The sequence below is a fragment of the Coregonus clupeaformis genome, unplaced genomic scaffold (genome assembly GCF_020615455.1).
Source record: "Coregonus clupeaformis isolate EN_2021a unplaced genomic scaffold, ASM2061545v1 scaf0213, whole genome shotgun sequence".
NCBI lineage: Eukaryota > Metazoa > Chordata > Actinopteri > Salmoniformes > Salmonidae > Coregonus > Coregonus clupeaformis.
The window spans coordinates 276,514-296,767 of record NW_025533668.1 but is presented as its reverse complement, the minus strand read 5'-3'; the positions used below and the strand labels follow the sequence as shown (position 1 = coordinate 296,767).

General features: G+C 43.7%; 1 protein-coding gene across 1 annotated transcript; it reads right to left on the bottom strand.

Moving 5' to 3' along the window:
* Positions 1-17: 17 nt before the first annotated feature.
* On the bottom strand, positions 18-19,936 carry LOC123484172 (E3 ubiquitin-protein ligase RNF38-like). Its single transcript, XM_045214192.1, has 8 exons — positions 19,763-19,936; positions 17,655-17,813; positions 15,214-15,375; positions 12,877-13,045; positions 12,775-12,790; positions 6,590-6,733; positions 4,479-4,578; positions 18-2,888 (listed from the first exon to the last, which is right to left on the bottom strand). The coding sequence occupies exons 1-8, from the start codon at positions 19,784-19,786 to the stop codon at positions 2,826-2,828; spliced, it is 837 nt and encodes a 278-aa protein (XP_045070127.1). The 5' UTR covers positions 19,787-19,936; the 3' UTR covers positions 18-2,825.
* Positions 19,937-20,254: the final 318 nt, after the last annotated feature.

Genomic DNA, 20,254 nt, shown 5'->3' with positions numbered 1-20,254 from the left:
GTGAGAGAAAAGGAGAGTAGAGTTGGAAGTTCTACATTTATTATAGAACCACCTTTTGAAATCCAAAAGACGGGGGGGACAGGGATTAAAAATAACAATTCATTTCACCACTTAGTAACGCCTTCCTAGTAATAACTCTCATTAAAAAAATGTACAAATGTTTGTTAAAAATTTAGTAATATCAAGCCTTCAAATGATTTTGGTTACAGATATAATACATTATGAGAAGAAATCTACCAACGTCATGTGATTAACAAATGATAAAACACTTTTAAAAAACAACCCAACGACAAATAGTATGATGAAAAAATAAACAATTTGAAAACCAAAAATCAGCATGTCCTATATTGGTATCTGAATATACATAAATAGAGACAATGAGGTAACTGCTAGTAGTGTACCAAGCAGGAGAAATAACAATATAACAATAATTAGAATCCTATGACACAAAATGGACGCCATGACGACAGTATAACACCTTTAACCCAGGAAACAAAAAAAACAGGAAAACGGAAGCTTTTGACCCCCGTTGCCATGGCTACGACCAATGACTTTACGCCTTTTAACGCTGAGCTGACAAACTACATTGGACACTGGAGAGAATGGTTTCTTTTAAACATGTAGGGTGAAGACCTTGTCCCAGCTAAACACTGATCTAAGATCATTAACCCACCTGTTGGTTTCATGGCTTTAAGGAGGGTAAATCTGGGATTTAAAGGCATCTCTTATTTATTAAGACACTGCAGGTGCCTGGCTGACATTGTTTAATACACTTTTCCCTTCTGCTAGCTGTCGTAAGGCCTACATAAGACTGTCGTAAGGCCTACATAAGACTGTCGTAAGGCCTACTTAAGGTTGCTGTGAGCCTGACATAGAGCACATATCGTGATACATAGTGGGTGAAGGACCGTAGGAGGCCATGACGAACTTGACATAGGGTGACATTGTGCATGTTAAGACAGCCTTATGTAGGGTTTATGACAGCCGTTAAAGGACTACTTCTAAAGACACTGGGTAGACAGAGAACACACCGGAAAACAGGGGGATCGAAGAAGGGAGAGAGAGAAAGGGGGGGTGAGAGGCATCCTAGAGGAGGAGGAGATGAATGAAGACTGACTGAATGGAAGAGTCATTGTGGTTGTGAATGAAGACTGACTGAATGGAAGAGTCATTGTGGTTGTGAATGAAGACTGACTGAATGGAAGAGTCATTGTGGTTGTGAATGAAGACAGACTGAATGGAAGAGTCATTGTGGTTGTGAATGAAGACTGACTGAATGGAAGAGTCATTGTGGTTGTGAATGAAGACTGACTGAATGGAAGAGTCATTGTGGTTGTGAATGAAGACTGACTGAATGGAAGAGTCATTGTGGTTGTGAATGAAGACTGACTGAATGGAAGAGTCAGTGTGGTTGTGAATGAAGACTGACTGAATGGAAGAGTCATTGTGGTTGTGAATGAAGACAGACTGAATGGAAGAGTCTTTGTGGTTGTGAATGAAGACTGACTGAATGGACGAGTCATTGTGGTTGTGAATGAAGACTGACTGAATGGAAGAGTCATTGTGGTTGTGAATGAAGACAGACTGAAAACCAGGGACTGGTATTCTCACTCTTGTGGTCGACAGGCAAAACATTTTACCAAGGGGTTAAAACTTAACTGTGATGCTACAATGCTAAATGCTAAAATCATCATCATCATTATGTGCCTTAAACTATACTTCAAATAATGTCACCATCTCAATATGATTTTAACGACCAGTGAACAATGTTGGCTGCATCTCAAACGTAACCATATTCCCTAGATAGTTCATTACTTCTGGCCTGTAAGCAATATATTTGAGATTTGATCACTTTCTAAGTAACTGACCAATAAAACAATGTTGGCTGTTTAACATCAATTCATACCAGCTTGCACACACACACACACACACACACACCCCCTTGCTGGGTGGGGGTGTGTGTTCAGTGTGTGTGTGTGAGGGAAAGCTGAGTATATAATAGAGGCTGATCCATCACACTGAACCATTGAGTGAGTGAACAGAAAAGGAGAGAGAGGGGGATGGACTGGGAGAGGAAAAAAGAAGGAGAGAGAGAGATACAGAGTTAACTACTCTGGTTCTGTTCCACTTCTCCTCCCTGTAAGCCCCTCCCCTTCCTCATGAAACACTTCCTGTCTCAGTGCACAGCATTGACCAATCAGAGCGGCGACCGCAGCATGAGCAGGAGGCCAGTGTACTGTCCTGCAGAAATAATACAGACGTAACCATTGGTGTTCTGCGCACGCAACCACACACACACTAACGGTAAATGAACAAAAAGAGCTTTATAAACCAAAATACCCTACTAGCGGACACACATCTCAATCCAGGTTCTGAACGATTAATCATAAACAGAATATCAATATTAACAATAACAACAACGATGTCATAATAGTCAATCTTTGGACTTCCATATTCTCCATTCGGTTAGTTAGTAAAACAACGCAGGAACTTTTTAAAATCGCCGAGATTCTCTCAGCGTTCAGAAGAAGACGACTCCAATCACGATGCAGGAAGGTAAGACAGTACAAAGGAAAAAGTCCAACTTCCCCTCATACGTGTGTGTGTGTGTGTGTGTGTGTGTGTGTGTGTGTCAAAGGCCATTATTAGAACACTATCACCAATAGGAAGAAGGCATAGTCTATTTCTTAAAGAGTCACTTGGCGGGGGGGCGTTGCCCCCAGACACTGATCTAAGGTCTGTTGTGTTTCCCTCCCTAAAGCGTCAGGTTAGGATGTGGGGAGGGCTGAGCTGATCCTAGATCTGTTGGGGCTCAAGGCCATAGGTCATTCAGAATCCCGCTGGACCTCGGAGGCGTCCGCCCGACAGATAGGACACGTTCTGTTAGCCTGGAGAGAGAGAGAGAGGAGGAGGAGATGGAGGGCCAGAGATAAGAGAGAGACGATTCTACCAGTCATAAATGGATGTTCCTTCACTTTGCAGTGCATGACAAAGCTTGTTGAATTCAACTGTACACAGAATGGAAGACCTGATACCTGATCAAAATACTGTTTTCATCTAGTTGCTGACTGACTGTTAAATAAAGCCTCTTGTATAGATATATCACCATCTGACTGTTAAATAAAGCCTCTTGTATAGATATATCACCATCTGTCTGTTAAATAAAGCCTCTTGTATAGATATATCACCATCTGTCTGTTAAATAAAGCCTCTTGTATAGATATATCACCATCTGACTGTTAAATAAAGCCTCTTGTATAGATATATCACCATCTGTCTGTTAAATAAAGCCTCTTGTATAGATATATCACCATCTGACTGTTAAATAAAGCCTCTTGTATAGATATATCACCATCTGACTGTTAAATAAAGCCTCTTGTATAGATATATCACCATCTGTCTGTTAAATAAAGCCTCTTGTATAGATATATCACCATCTGTCTGTTAAATAAAGCCTCTTGTATAGATATATCACCATCTGTCTGTTAAATAAAGCCTCTTGTATAGATATATCACCATCTGTCTGTTAAATAAAGCCTCTTGTATAGATATATCACCATCTGTCTGTTAAATAAAGCCTCTTGTATAGATATATCACCATCTGTCTGTTAAATAAAGCCTCTTGTATAGATACAGTGGGGAAAAAAGTATTTAGTCAGCCACCAATTGTGCAAGTTCTCCCACTTAAAAAGATGAGAGAGGCCTGTAATTTTCATCATAGGTACACGTTAACAAACACACCGCCCGGGCAACGAAGGAGTGGCTTCGTAAGAAGCATTTCAAGGTCCTGTAGTGGCCTAGCCAGTCTCCAGATCTCAACCCCATAGAAAATCTTTGGAGGGAGTTGAAAGTCCGTGTTGCCCAGCGACAGCCCCAAAACATCACTGCTCTAGAGGAGATCTGCATGGAGGAATGGGCCAAAATAATAATAATAATATGCCATTTAGCAGACGCTTTTATCCAAAGCGACTTACAGTCATGCGTGCATACCTTTTATTTTATTTTTTTGGTATTTTTTTGTGTATGGGTGGTCCCGGGGATCGAACCCACAACCTTGGCGTTACAAGCGCCGTGCTCTACCAGCTGAGCTACAGAGGACCACAAATACCAGCAACAGTGTGTGAAAACCTTGTGAAGACTTACAGAAAACGTTTCACCTGTGTCATTGCCAACAAAGGGTATATAACAAAGTATTGAGAAACTTTTGTTATTGACCAAATACTTATTTTCCACCATAATTTGCAAATAAATTCATAAAAAATCCTACAATGTGATTTTCTGGATTTTTTTTCTCATTTTGTCTGTCATAGTTGACGTGTACCTATGATGAAAATTACAGGCCTCTCATCTTTTTAAGTGGGAGAACTTGCACAATTGGTGGCTGACTAAATACTTTTTTCCCCCACTGTATATCACCATCTGACTGTTAAATAAAGCCTCTTGTATTGATATAATTTAAAACCATCTGTCTGACTCACCTTAAGCCACTTGTCAACACACTTGGTGTGGAACTCATGGTTACAGGGCAGGACTCTTAGCAGCTGACGAGACTCAAAGTCACACATACACACCACACACCTGGAACAGAGATACAACAACGTTAATTCAACGTTAATACAACACATACACACCTGGAACAGACAGACAGAACATTACACACACATTTTGTCCTGAAATGGTCACAAAGCACAAACACCCTCACATGTATTGTCACAGTGTCTGTTCTGACTGGTGGTTGTTGAAGGGACTCTAGTCAGTGTCTGTTCTGACTGGTGGTTGTTGAAGGGACTCTAGCCAGTGTCTGTTCTGACTGGTGGTTGTTGAAGGGACTCTAGTCAGTGTCTGTTCTGACTGGTGGTTGTTGAAGGGACTCTAGCCAGTGTCTGTTCTGACTGGTGGTTGTTGAAGGGACTCTAGTCAGTGTCTGTTCTGACTGGTGGTTGTTGAAGGGACTCTAGTCACAGTGTCTGTTCTGACTGGTGGTTGTTGAAGGGACTCTAGCCAGTGTCTGTTCTGACTGGTGGTTGTTGAAGGGACTCTAGCCAGTGTCTGTTCTGACTGGTGGTTGTTGAAGGGACTCTAGCCAGTGTCTGTTCTGACTGGTGGTTGTTGAAGGGACTCTAGCCAGTGTCTGTTCTGACTGGTGGTTGTTGAAGGGACTCTAGTCAGTGTCTGTTCTGACTGGTGGTTGTTGAAGGGACTCTAGTCACAGTGTCTGTTCTGACTGGTGGTTGTTGAAGGGACTCTAGCCAGTGTCTGTTCTGACTGGTGGTTGTTGAAGGGACTCTAGCCAGTGTCTGTTCTGACTGGTGGTTGTTGAAGGGACTCTAGTCAGTGTCTGTTCTGACTGGTGGTTGTTGAAGGGACTCTAGTCAGTGTCTGTTCTGACTGGTGGTTGTTGAAGGGACTCTACTCACAGTGTCTGTTCTGACTGGTGGTTGTTGAAGGGACTCTAGTCACAGTGTCTGTTCTGACTGGTGGTTGTTGAAGGGACTCTACTCACAGTGTCTGTTCTGACTGGTGGTTGTTGAAGGGACTCTAGCCAGTGTCTGTTCTGACTGGTGGTTGTTGAAGGGACTCTAGCCAGTGTCTGTTCTGACTGGTGGTTGTTGAAGGGACTCTAGTCAGTGTCTGTTCTGACTGGTGGTTGTTGAAGGGACTCTAGTCAGTGTCTGTTCTGACTGGTGGTTGTTGAAGGGACTCTACTCACAGTGTCTGTTCTGACTGGTGGTTGTTGAAGGGACTCTAGTCACAGTGTCTGTTCTGACTGGTGGTTGTTGAAGGGACTCTACCACAGTGTCTGTTCTGACTGGTGGTTGTTGAAGGGACTCTAGCCAGTGTCTGTTCTGACTGGTGGTTGTTGAAGGGACTCTAGCCAGTGTCTGTTCTGACTGGTGGTTGTTGAAGGGACTCTTAGCCAGTGTCTGTTCTGACTGGTGGTTGTTGAAGGGACTCTAGCCAGTGTCTGTTCTGACTGGTGGTTGTTGAAGGGACTCTAGTCACAGTGTCTGTTCTGACTGGTGGTTGTTGAAGGGACTCTAGCCAGTGTCTGTTCTGACTGGTGGTTGTTGAAGGGACTCTAGCCAGTGTCTGTTCTGACTGGTGGTTGTTGAAGGGACTCTAGTCAGTGTCTGTTCTGACTGGTGGTTGTTGAAGGGACTCTAGTCAGTGTCTGTTCTGACTGGTGGTTGTTGAAGGGACTCTACTCACAGTGTCTGTTCTGACTGGTGGTTGTTGAAGGGACTCTAGTCAGTGTCTGTTCTGACTGGTGGTTGTTGAAGGGACTCTAGTCAGTGTCTGTTCTGACTGGTGGTTGTTGAAGGGACTCTAGTCAGTGTCTGTTCTGACTGGTGGTTGTTGAAGGGACTCTAGTCAGTGTCTGTTCTGACTGGTGGTTGTTGAAGGGACTCTACTCACAGTGTCTGTTCTGACTGGTGGTTGTTGAAGGGACTCTACTCACAGTGTCTGTTCTGACTGGTGGTTGTTGAAGGGACTCTAGTCACAGTGTCTGTTCTGACTGGTGGTTGTTGAAGGGACTCTACTCACAGTGTCTGTTCTGACTGGTGGTTGTTGAAGGGACTCTACTCACAGTGTCTGTTCTGACTGGTGGTTGTTGGGGTTGAAGCGGTAGGAGGGCAGCTGTTCTATGTCAGCCTTGGTCAGTCCTCTTGGTTTAGCCTCACCCAGACGCTCTGCTAGGTTCAACAGGGCCTGGAGGTCAGACAGCGGGGTTAAAGGTTAGAGGTCAGAGAAGAGACAGTCTACCTACACAAGACAAATTCCTATTGTCCTCCCATCTACCCTAGCTGCGTTCATTCACTCGCCCGTGAGGACATAACAGCATTGGATTGGTGTAGACTATGAAGAACATGATACACACCCAATCAACACGCATTAATCATTTTAGCCCACTGAGCTGAAGCCTAGGCATTAGCTATTGGAGCTAACAAGAGGCTAGATGTGTCAGGAAACACTAGACTGTAGATCATTAAACTACCTCCACTCCATTAAGAGTTTAGGAGACCATATAGATGTGTAGTTAGCCGTGTTCATTAAACTACCACCACTCCATTAGAGTTTAGGAGACCATATAGACGTGTAGTTAGCCGTGTTCATTAAACTACCTCCACTCCATTAGAGTTTAGGAGACCATATAGATGTGTAGTTAGCCCGTGTTCATTAAACTACCTCCACTCCATTAGAGTTTAGGAGACCATATAGATGTGTAGTTAGCCGTGTTCATTAAACTACCTCCACTCCATTAGAGTTTAGGAGACCATATAGATGTGTAGTTAGCCGTGTTCATTAAACTACCTCCACTCCATTAGAGTTTAGGAGACCATATAGATGTGTAGTTAGCCGTGTTCATTAAACTACCTCCACTCCATTAAGAGTTTAGGAGACCATATAGATGTGTAGTTAGCCGTGTTCATTAAACTACCTCCACTCCATTAGAGTTTAGGAGACCATATAGATGTGTAGTTAGCCGTGTTCATTAACCCACCTCCACTCCATTAAGAGTTTAGGAGACCATATAGATGTGTAGTTAGCCGTGTTCATTAAACTACCTCCCACTCCATTAGAGTTTAGGAGACCATATAGATGTGTAGTTAGCTGTGTTCATTAAACTACCTCCACTCCATTAGAGTTTAGGAGACCATAGATGTGTAGTTAGCCGTGTTCATTAACCCACCTCCACTCCATTAGAGTTTAGGAGACCATATAGATGTGTAGTTAGCCGTGTTCATTAAACTACCTCCACTCCATTAAGAGTTTAGGAGACCATATAGACGTGTAGTTAGCTGTGTTCATTAAACTACCTCCACTCCATTAGAGTTTAGGAGACCATATAGATGTGTAGTTAGCTGTGTTCATTAAACTACCTCCACTCCATTAAGAGTTTAGGAGACCATATAGATGTGTAGTTAGCCGTGTTCATTAAACTACCTCCACTCCATTAGAGTTTAGAGACCATATAGATGTGTAGTTAGCTGTGTTCATTAAACTACCTCCACTCCATTAGAGTTTAGGAGACCATATAGATGTGTAGTTAGCCGTGTTCATTAAACTACCTCCACTCCATTAGAGTTTAGGAGACCATATAGATGTGTAGTTAGCCGTGTTCATTAACCCACCTCCACTCCATTAAGAGTTTAGGAGACCATATAGATGTGTAGTTAGCCGTGTTCATTAAACTACCTCCACTCCATTAGAGTTTAGGAGACCATATAGATGTGTAGTTAGCCGTGTTCATTAACCTACCTCCACTCCATTAGAGTTTAGGAGACCATATAGATGTGTAGTGCCGTGTTCATTAAACTACCTCCACTCCATTAGAGTTTAGGAGACCATATAGATGTGTAGTTAGCCGTGTTCATTAAACTACCTCCACTCCATTAAGAGTTTAGGAGACCATATAGATGTGTAGTTAGCCGTGTTCATTAACCCACCTCCACTCCATTAAGAGTTTAGGAGACCATATAGATGTGTAGTTAGCCGTGTTCATTAAACTACCTCCACTCCATTAGAGTTTAGGAGACCATATAGATGTGTAGTTAGCTGTGTTCATTAAACTACCTCCACTCCATTAAGAGTTTAGGAGACCATATAGATGTGTAGTTAGCCGTGTTCATTAAACTACCTCCACTCCATTAAGAGTTTAGGAGACCATATAGATGTGTAGTTAGCCGTGTTCATTAAACTACCTCCCTCCATTAGAGTTTAGGAGACCATATAGATGTGTAGTTAGCCGTGTTCATTAAACTACCTCCACTCCATTAAGAGTTTAGGAGACCATATAGACGTGTAGTTAGCCGTGTTCATTAAACTACCTCCACTCCATTAAGAGTTTAGGAGACCATATAGATGTGTAGTTAGCCGTGTTCATTAAACTACCTCCACTCCATTAGAGTTTAGGAGACCATATAGATGTGTAGTTAGCCGTGTTCATTAAACTACCTCCACTCCATTAAGAGTTTAGGAGACCATATAGACGTGTAGTTAGCCGTGTTCATTAAACTACCTCCACTCCATTAGAGTTTAGGAGACCATAGATGTGTAGTTAGCCGTGTTCATTAAAACTACCTCCACTCCATTAGAGTTTAGGAGACCATATAGATGTGTAGTTAGCCGTGTTCATTAAACTACCTCCACTCCATTAGAGTTTAGGAGACCATATAGACGTGTAGTTAGCCGTGTTCATTAAACTACCTCCACTCCATTAGAGTTTAGGAGACCATATAGATGTGTAGTTAGCCGTGTTCATTAAACTACCTCCACTCCATTAAGAGTTTAGGAGACCATATAGATGTGTAGTTAGCCGTGTTCATTAAACTACCTCCACTCCATTAGAGTTTAGGAGACCATATAGACGTGTAGTTAGCCGTGTTCATTAAACTACCTCCACTCCATTAAGAGTTTAGGAGACCATATAGATGTGTAGTTAGCCGTGTTCATTAAACTACCTCCACTCCATTAAGAGTTTAGGAGACCATATAGATGTGTAGTTAGCCGTGTTCATTAAACTACCTCCACTCCATTAAGAGTTTAGGAGACCATATAGATGTGTAGTTAGCCGTGTTCATTAAACTACCTCCACTCCATTAAGAGTTTAGGAGACCATATAGATGTGTAGTTAGCCGTGTTCATTAAACTACCTCCACTCCATTAGCGTTTAGGAGACCATATAGACGTGTAGTTAGCCGTGTTCATTAAACTACCTCCCACTCCATTAAGAGTTTAGGAGACCATATAGATGTGTAGTTAGCCGTGTTCATTAAACTACCTCCACTCCATTAAGAGTTTAGGAGACCATATAGATGTGTAGTTAGCCGTGTTCATTAAACTACCTCCACTCCATTAGAGTTTAGGAGACCATATAGATGTGTAGTTAGCCGTGTTCATTAAACTACCTCCACTCCATTAGAGTTTAGGAGACCATATAGATGTGTAGTTAGCCGTGTTCATTAAACTACCTCCACTCCATTAAGAGTTTAGGAGACCATATAGATGTGTAGTTAGCCGTGTTCATTAAACTACCTCCACTCCATTAGAGTTTAGGAGACCATATAGATGTGTAGTTAGCCGTGTTCATTAAACTACCTCCACTCCATTAAGAGTTTAGGAGACCATATAGATGTGTAGTTAGCCGTGTTCATTAAACTACCTCCACTCCATTAAGAGTTTAGGAGACCATATAGATGTGTAGTTAGCCGTGTTCATTAAACTACCTCCACTCCATTAAGAGTTTAGGAGACCATATAGATGTGTAGTTAGCCGTGTTCATTAAACTACCTCCACTCCATTAGAGTTTAGAGACCATATAGATGTGTAGTTAGCCGTGTTCATTAAACTACCTCCACTCCATTAAGAGTTTAGAGACCATATAGATGTGTAGTTAGCCGTGTTCATTAAACTACCTCCACTCCATTAAGAGTTTAGGAGACCATATAGATGTGTAGTTAGCCGTGTTGCTAGCTTACCTCATAGTTTCTACCTCTCCTTCCATCTACTCCAGCTTAACCTGTAGGACCCACTGGAAGCATCGACCTAGAGTTTGAATAAACAAAGATGATCCTCATATCTCAGTATTATACCATATAAACACATGATTTATTACACATTGCACATCTAATTCAGTTCTACCAACAAAGAGCAAGAGTACTCAAGCCAGGGTGGTAGGCCTGCAGTAACGACGTCCATTCCGAGCATGAAGTTACGGCTGAGAGAGGGAGAGACTTCATAGATTAAGGACTGTAGTTAGCCGTGTTCATTAAACTACCTCCACTCCATTAAGAGTTTGGAGACCTCATAGATGTGTAGTAGCCGTGTTCTTACTACCATACACGCTCCATTAGAGTCTTTGAAACTCTTCATATGTTGTTATTGTCGTGTTCATTAAACTACTCCCACTCCATTAAGAGTTTAGGAGACCATATAGATGTGTAGTTAGCCGTGTTCATTAAACTACCTCCACTCCATTAAGAGTTTAGGGAGACCATATAGATGTGTAGTTAGCGTGTTCATTAAAACTACCTCCACTCCATTAAGAGTTTAGGGAGACCATATAGATGTGTAGTTGCTGTGTTATTAAACTACCTCCACCCATTAAGAGTTCTGTTAGGAGCCATATAGAGTGTAGTTCTCTGTCTGTGGAACTCCTTCTAGATTAAGAGACATGTTCTCTGTCTGTGTGAGGAACTCTTCATAAAGAGTTTAGGAACCATGTTGTTGTGTAGACGTCTTCATAGATTAAGGACATTACCTCTCTTGTTTCGGAGACTCTTCATAGATTGTAAGGTGTTCTCTATCTGTCCGGAACTCTTCATAGATGTAGGTCTCTGTCTGTGGAACTCTTCATAGATTAAGGACATGTTCTCTGTCTGTGTGGAACTCTTCATAGATTAAGGACATGTTGTTCTCTGTCTGTGAGGAACTCTTCATAGATTAAGGACATGTTGTTCTCTGTCTGTGTGGAACTCTTTATAGATTAAGGACATGTTCTCTGTCTGTGAGGAACTCTTCATAGATGTAAGGACATGTTCTCTGTCTGTGTGGAACTCTTCATAGATTAAGGACATGTTGTTCTCTGTCTGTGAGGAACTCTTCATAGATTAAGGACATGTTGTTCTCTGTCTGTGTGGAACTCTTCATAGATTAAGGACATGTTGTTCTCTGTCTGTGAGGAACTCTTCATAGATTAAGGACATGTTGTTCTCTGTCTGTGTGGAACTCTTCATAGATGTAAGGACATGTTGTTCTCTGTCTGTGTGGAACTCTTCATAGATTAAGGACATGTTGTTCTCTGTCTGTGTGGAACTCTTCATAGATGTAAGGACATGTTGTTCTCTGTCTGTGTGGAACTCTTCATAGATTAAGGACATGTTGTCTCTCTCTCTTGGATCTCTTCATAGATTAAGGACTCCTCCTGTCTGTGTCCATAGAGTAAGGCATTTCTCTATCTGTGTGGAACTCTTCATAGATTAAGGAGACATGTTTTTCCTCTGTCTGTTGGAACTCTCATATTAAGGACATAGTTCTCTGTCTGTGTGGAACTCTTCCATGCATTAAGGACATCTAGCTCCTGTCTGTGGACTGTAGGACCCTGCTCACGTCTGTTGAACTTCAGGGAGGAATGGAGCTCTGACTGTGCGATGTCACATTGTCTCTGTCTGTGTGGAACTCTTCACATGAATTCAGACATGTTGTTTCTCTGTCTGTGTGGAACTCTTCATAGATTAAGGACATGTTGTTGGGGGCTCTGTCTGTGTGGAACTGTAACGATCCTGTGACTTCAGAGGCATGAAGTGGGTGATTCGTCTGTGCTAGTGTGGAAACGTAACTCTTCATAGATGTAAGGATATGTTGTTCTCTGTCTGTGTGGAAGTGTGTGAAATGTTTTGAATGTATTGTAATGTTTTAAAAAATGTATACCTGCCTTAATTTTCCTGGACCCCAGGAAGAGTAGCTGCTGCCTTGCCAGGAACTAAATGGGGATCCTTAATAAATTCAAAATACGTGTGGACGAGTGGCCCTGTAAGAGAGCCCTTGGGCCGTGTTTTGATGGCTAGCATGAGGTGTGTGTGAACAGCTCCTGTGACAGGGGGGTGGTGAGAGGAACTGGAGGGTGTGGAGGGGGACAGGGAGGAGGTGGTAGTGTGTGTGTGTGTGTGTCTTACCACTCGGACAGCTCCTGTGACAGGGGGTAGTGGTGAGAGAGGGAACTGGAGGGGTGGAGGGGCAGGGAGGAAGGGTGGTGTTGTGTGTGTGTCTTACCCTCCGAACAGGTCTCCTGTGACAGGGGCGTGGTGAGAGAGGAACTGGAGGGGGGTGTGGAGGGGGCAGGGAGGAGGGGTGGGGTGTGTGTGTGTGTCTTACCACACTCCCGAACAGCTCCTGTGACAGGGGTCGTGGTGAGAGAGGAACTGGAGGGGTGTGGAGGGGGCAGGGAGGAAGGGTGGTGTCCTCCATGAGGGTAGCTGAACCCCCCTCCCACAGACAGGTGCTCTCCTAGCAGCTCCACCTCGTTCTCTATCCTCTGCAACGGCTATGACAGGGATACAAAAAGGGTTATGAAGGGTCATAGGCATACAAAAAGGGTTATGAAGGGTCATAGGCATACAAAAAGGGTTATGAAGGGTCATAGGCATACAAAAAGGGTTATGAAGGATCGTAGGCATACATAAGGGGATTATGAGCTGTTACAGAAACGTGTTATCTAGTCTCAAGGGTTCTCTAGGCCAGGAGAAAAGGTTATAATGGATTCTAAACTGTTATGTCAAGTCAGTTTGACTAATGTGAGCACATTGTGAATAGAAGGCAAGTCAGACAATTTAAGATGTGAATATGAGACTGACTTAAGATAGTGTTGCTACCCAGGTTAAAGGGCCTGAATAGCAACACTACCTTAATGGTTAAAGACTCTGGGTAGCAACACTACCTTAATGGTTAAAGACACCCTGAATAGCAACACTACCTTAATGGTTAAGGGCTCTGGGTACACACTACCTTAATGGTTAAAGGCTCTGGGTAGCAACACTACCTTAATGGTTAAAGACTCTGGGTAGCAACACTACCTTAATGGTTAAAGACTCTGGGTAGCAACACTACCTTAATGGTTAAAGACTCTGGGTAGCAACACTACCTTAATGGTTAAAGGCTCTGGGTAGCAACACTACCTTAATGGTTAAAGACTCTGGGTAGCAACACTACCTTAATGGTTAAAGGCTCTGGGTAGCAACACCACCTTAATGGTTAAAGGCTCTGGTAGCAACTACTACCTTAATGGTTAAAGGCTCTGGTTAGCAACACTACCTTAATGGTTAAAGACTCTGGGTAGAACCACTACCTTAATGGTTAAAGGACTCTGCAGCAACACCTACCTTAATGGTTAAAGGCTCTGGGTAGCAACACTACCTTAATGGTTAAAGGCTCTGGGTAGCAACACCTACCTTAATGGTTAAAGACTCTGGGTAGCACCACTACCTTAATGGTTAAAGACTCTGGGTAGCAACACTACCTTAATGGTTAAAGACTCTGGGTGCAACACTACCTTAATGGTTAAAGGTCTGGGGCAACACTACCTTAATGGTTAAAGACTCTGGTAGCAACACTACCTTAATGGTTAAAGGCTCTGAATAGCAACACTACCTTAATGGTTAAAGGCTCTGGGTAGCAACACTACCTTAATGGTTAAAGGCTCTGGGTAGCAACACTATCTTAATGGTTAAAGGCTCTGGGTAGCAACACTACCTTAATGGTTAAAGACTCTGGGTAGCAACACTACCTTAATGGTTAAAGGCTCTGGGTAGCAACACTACCTTAATGGTTAAAGGCTCTGGGTAGCAACACTACCTTAATGGTTAAAGACTCTGCTAGCAACACTACCTTAATGGTTAAAGGCTCTGGGTAGCAACACTACCTTAATGGTTAAAGACTCTGGGTAGCAACACTACCTTAATGGTTAAAGGCTCTGGGTAGCAACACTACCTTAATGGTTAAAGACTCTGGGTAGCAACACTACCTTAATGGTTAAAGACTCTGGGTAGCAACACTACCTTAATGGTTAAAGGCCCTGGGTAGCAACACTACCTTAATGGTTAAAGACTCTGGGTAGCAACACTACCTTAATGGTTAAAGGCTCTGGGTAGCAACACTACCTTAATGGTTAAAGGGCCTGAATAGCAACACTACCTTAATGGTTAAAGGCTCTGGGTAGCAACACTACCTTAATGGTTAAAGGCTCTGGGTAGCAACACTACCTTAATGGTTAAAGACTCTGGGTAGCAACACTACCTTAATGGTTAAAGGCTCTGGGTAGCAACACTACCTTAATGGTTAAAGGCTCTGGGTAGCAACACTACCTTAATGGTTAAAGACTCTGGGTAGCAACACTACCTTAATGGTTAAAGACTCTGGGTACAACACTACCTTAATGAATAAAGGACTCTGGTAGCAACACTACCTTAATGGTTAGGGCTCTGGGTCACACTACCTTAATGGTTAAAGGCCCTGGGTAGCAACACTACCTTAATGGTTTAAAGACTCTGGGTTAGCAACACTACCATAATGGTTAAAGACTCTGGGTAGCACATCTAATGGCAGGATATTAAAAATAAACTCGTTTGGGTACTTTGAGAAACACTGCATTTGTGGAAAAAGTCATAAAAACACAATTCCTTATTATAATGAAAATCAGAGTAATGTGTTTCTTACCGATCTGGCCTGTTGTGTCTGGAAGGGAAGGAACTGTCCAGGTGGAGGGAGGTGGGGGGGGTGGTGAGAGAGGTGGGGGGGGTGGAGGAGGAAAGGGGCATCACTGGAGAGGAGCGAGGGAAAGACATAGGGCACATGCTGCACCGAACACGCCCCCAGCATCTGAGGGAGAGAGAGAGGGGGAGAGAGAGAGAGAGAGAGAGAGAGAGAGGGAGGGAGAGAGAGAGAGAGAGGGGGAGAGAGAGAAGGGGGAGAGAGAGAGAGGTTTGATACTACTTTTCATGTCAACAACATAAATCTGCATTTAATAATTTTTGCCATTAGGGGGCAGCAAACACCCACAATCATAGCAACATCATCACACCAGGGTGGAGGCTTCAATGACCTGAATATATTATACATTTACATTTTAGTCATTTAGCAGACGCTCTTATCCAGAGCGACTTACAGGAGCAATTAGGGTTAAGTGCCTTGCTCAAGGACACATCGACAGATTTTTCACCTAGTCGGCTCGGGGATTAGAACCAGCGACCTTTCGGTTACTGGCACAACGCTCTTAATCACTAAGCTACCTATCTGTTGCTATGTACAACAGATACACTTCTCTCGTAAGTACCACAATAACTAATGTTCTATACAATACATGTCTTAGTCTGGTTACCAGTCTGTTTAGCTATCAGTCCACTCCTTGGTCCAGTCTGGTACCAGTCTGTTTAGCTATCAGTCCACTCCTTGGTCCAGTCTGGTACCAGTCTGTTTAGCTATCAGTCCACTCCTTGGTCCAGTCTGGTACCAGTCTGTTTAGCTATCATCTAGTCTGGTACCAGTCTGTCTAGCTACTCATCTGGTCTGGTACCAGTCTGTTTAGCTATCACTCCTTGGTCAGTCTGGTACCAGTCTGTTTAGCTATCATCTAGTCTGGTACCAGTCTGTTTAGCTATCAGTCCACTCCTTGGTCCAGTCTGGTACCAGTCTGTTTAGCTATCATCTAGTCTGGTACCAGTCTGTTTAGCTATCAGTCCACTCCTTGGTCCAGTCTGGTACCAGTCTGTTTAGCTATCATCTAGTCTGGTACCAGTCTGTCTAGCTATCATCTAGTCTGGTACCAGTCTGTCTAGCTATCATTTTCTAGTCTGGTACCAGTCTGTTCAGCTATCATCTAGTCTGGTACCAGTCTGTCTAGCTATCATCTAGTCTGGTACCAGTCTGTCTAGCTATCATCTAGTCTGGTACCAGTCTGTTTAGCTATCATTCACTCTTGCTGTCTGATACCAGTCTGTTTAGCTATCAGTCCCCCTTGGTCTAGTCTGGTACCAGTCTCTTTAGCTATCATTCCACTCCTTGTCTAGTCTGGTACCAGTCTGTTTAGCTATCATCTAGTCTGGTACCAGTCTGTTTAGCTATCATCTAGTCTGGTACCAGTCTGTTCAGCTATCATCTAGTCTGGTACCAGTCTGTCTAGCTATCATCTAGTCTGGTACCAGTCTGTCTAGCTATCATCTAGTCTGGTACCAGTCTGTTTAGCTATCATCTAGTCTGGTACCAGTCTGTTTAGCTATCATTCCTCCTCAAGTCTGGTACCAGTCTGTTTAGCTATCATCTAGTCTGGTACCAGTCTGTTTAGCTATCATTCACTCCTTGGTCTAATCTGGTACCAGTCTGTTTAGCGATCATCTAGTCTGGTACCAGTCTGTTTAGCTATCATTACTCTTGACTAGTCTGACCAGTCTGTTTAGCTGTCAGTCCACCTCTTGGTCTAGTCTGGTACCAGTCTCTTTAGCTATCATTCCCGTCCTTGTCTAGTCTGGTACCAGTCTGATTAGCTAAATCAACTGGTCCCGTACCAGTCTGTTTAGCTATCATCTAGTCTGGTACCCAGTCTGTTCAGCTATCATAGTCTGGTACCAGTCTGTCTAGCTATATCAGTCTGGTACCAGACTGATTAGCTATCATCTAGTCTGGTACCAGTCTGTCTAGCTATCATCTAGTTCTGCCACCTATGTCACTAACCAGGACTAGACTGATAGCTAAACAGACTGGTACCAGACTAGATGATACTAAACAGACTGGTACCAGATTAGATGATAGCTAAACAGACTGGTACCAGACTAGATGATAGCTAAACGGACTTGGTACCAGACTAGATGATAGCTAAACAGACTGGTACCAGACTAGATGATAGCTAAACAGACTGGTACCAGACTAGATGATAGCTAAACAGACTGGTACCAGACTAGATGATAGCTAAACAGACTGGTACCCAGACTAGACATTTGTACCTGAAATTTTCAAAATGTTGTGCCCTCTTGGACATGACCCAGGAGAACCAATACAAGGACTGTTGTTAAGTCCCAGAGTGGTAGTGTTGTCCGGTACTGAAGACCACACTGCAAACACACACACCCCCAATACTCCCTCCCTCCCTCCCTCCCTCTACTCACAGGGTGGTAGTGTTGTCCGGTACTGAAGACCACACTGCAGGCTGGGATCTGTTGTTGAGAGGAGCAGACAGGAGGGAGGTGCTGTCCTGTATACAGAGGAGTAACTAGACCACGATGAGGAGGGACAGCAGTCACCGTATAGGAGACTGGGACTGAAGCCTGTTGGAGAGAGAGAGAGTTAATATATAGGAGACTGGGACTGAAGCCTGTTGGAGAGAGAGAGAGTTAATATATAGGAGACTGGGACTGAAGCCTGTTGGAGAGAGAGAGTTAATATATAGGAGACTGGGACTGAAGCCTGTTGGAGAGAGAGATAGTTAATATATAGGAGACTGGGACTGAAGCCTGTTGGAGAGAGAGAGAGTTAATATATAGGAGACTGGGACTGAAGCCTGTTGGAGAGAGAGAGAATATTAATATGGAGACTGGGACTGAAGCCTGTTGGAGAGAGAGAGAGAGTTAATATAGAGACTGGGACTGAAGCCTGTTGGAGAGAGAGAGAGAGAGTTAATATAAGGAGACTGGGACTGAAGCCTGTTGGAGAGAGAGAGAGTTAATATATAGGAGACTGGGACTGAAGCCTGTTGGAGAGAGAGGGAGAGTTAATATATAGGAGACTGGGACTGAAGCCTGTTGGAGAGAGAGAGAGAGTTAATATATAGGAGACTGGGACTGAAGCCTGTTGGAGAGAAGAGAGAGAGTTAATATATAGGAGACTGGGACTGAAGCCTGTTGGAGAGAGAGAGAGATTAATATAGAGGAGACTGGGACTGATGCCTGTTGGAGAGAGAGAGAAGTTAATATATAGGAGACTGGGACTGAAGCCTGTTGGAGAGAGAGAGAGTTAATATATAGGAGACTGGGACTGAAGCCTGTTGGAGAGAGAGAGAGAGTTAATATAGGAGACTGGGACTGAAGCCTGTTGGAGAGAGAGAGAGTTAATATATAGGAGACTGGGACTGAAGCCTGTTGGAGAGAGAGAGAGGAGTTAATATATGGAGACTGGGACTGAAGCCTGTTGGAGAGAGAGAGAGAGAGAGAGAGAGTTAATATATGGAGACTGGGACTGAAGCCTGTTGGAGAGAGAGAGTTAATATATAGGAGACTGGGACTGAAGCCTGTTGGAGAGAGAGAGAGTTAATATATAGGAGACTGGGACTGAAGCCTGTTGGAGAGAGAGAGAGAGTTAATATATAGGAGACTGGGACTGAAGCCTGTTGGAGAGAGAGAGAGTTAATATATAGGAGACTGGGACTGAAGCCTGTTGGAGAGAGAGAGAGAGATTAATATAGGAGACTGGGACTGAAGCCTGTTGGAGAGAGAGAGAGAGTTAATATATAGGAGACTGGGACTGAAGCCTGTTGGAGAGAGAGAGAGTTAATATATAGGAGACTGGGACTGAAGCCTGTTGGAGAGAGAGAGATAGTTAATATATAGGAGACTGGGACTGAAGCCTGTTGGAGAGAGAGAGAGTTAATATATAGGAGACTGGGACTGAAGCCTGTTGGAGAGAGAGAGAGAGTTAATATATAGGAGACTGGGACTGAAGCCTGTTGGAGAGAGAGAGAGAGTTAATATATAGGAGACTGGGACTGAAGCCTGTTGGAGAGAGAGAGAGAGTTAATATATAGGAGACTGGGACTGAAGCCTGTTGGAGAGAGAGAGAGTTAATATAGGAGACTGGGACTGAAGCCTGTTGGAGAGAGAGAGAGGTTAATATATAGGAGACTGGGACTGAAGCCTGTTGGAGAGAGAGAGAGTTAATATATAGGAGACTGGGACTGAAGCCTGTTGGAGAGAGAGAGAGTATATAGGAGACTGGGACTGAAGCCTGTTGGAGAGAGAGAGAGAGTTAATATATAGGAGACTGGGACTGAAGCCTGTTGGAGAGAGAGAGAGATTAATATATAGGAGACTGGGACTGAAGCCTGTTGGAGAGAGTTAATATATAGGAGACTGGGACTGAAGCCTGTTGGAGAGAGAGAGAGAGTTAATATATAGGAGACTGGGTCTGAAGCATGTTGGAGAGAGAGAGAGTTAATATATAGGAGACTGGGACTGAAGCCTGTTGGAGAGAGAGAGTTAATATATAGGAGACTGGGACTAACCTGTTCATGTAGGTCCATAACCATGGTTCCTTGCTGCTGTGCCTGGTGGTGAGCTGCTTGATGAGAATGATGGACAGCAGGGTGCAGTAACCGTGGCGATAGGGTGGGGGGGTGGAACGCTCGGGGCTCCTCCACCCCCCCTCTAGCAGGGGCTGGGGGCTGGCCGTAGGGGGGAGGAGGGGGGTGAGGGTAGCTCTGGTGGGGGTGAGGTGGTGGTGGCGGTAGTTTTGGTCCTGGGGTCTAGTCGGATGGAGGGGGGAGGAGGGGAAGGGTGGTGGGGAGGAGGGGGAGGTGACGTGGGGGACGGGAGAGACGGCCACGCTGGCGACGCAGCTGGAGGACTGGAGGAAAGGAGAGGGGGAGGAGTTAAGTCTTCATCATTCCTGATAACTATAATCAAATCATTAACTATGAATATACCATCATCATGAGTTACAATCATCATCATCATGTTAGCTCTTACTGGTCAATATTGACTACTGAGAAATCTTC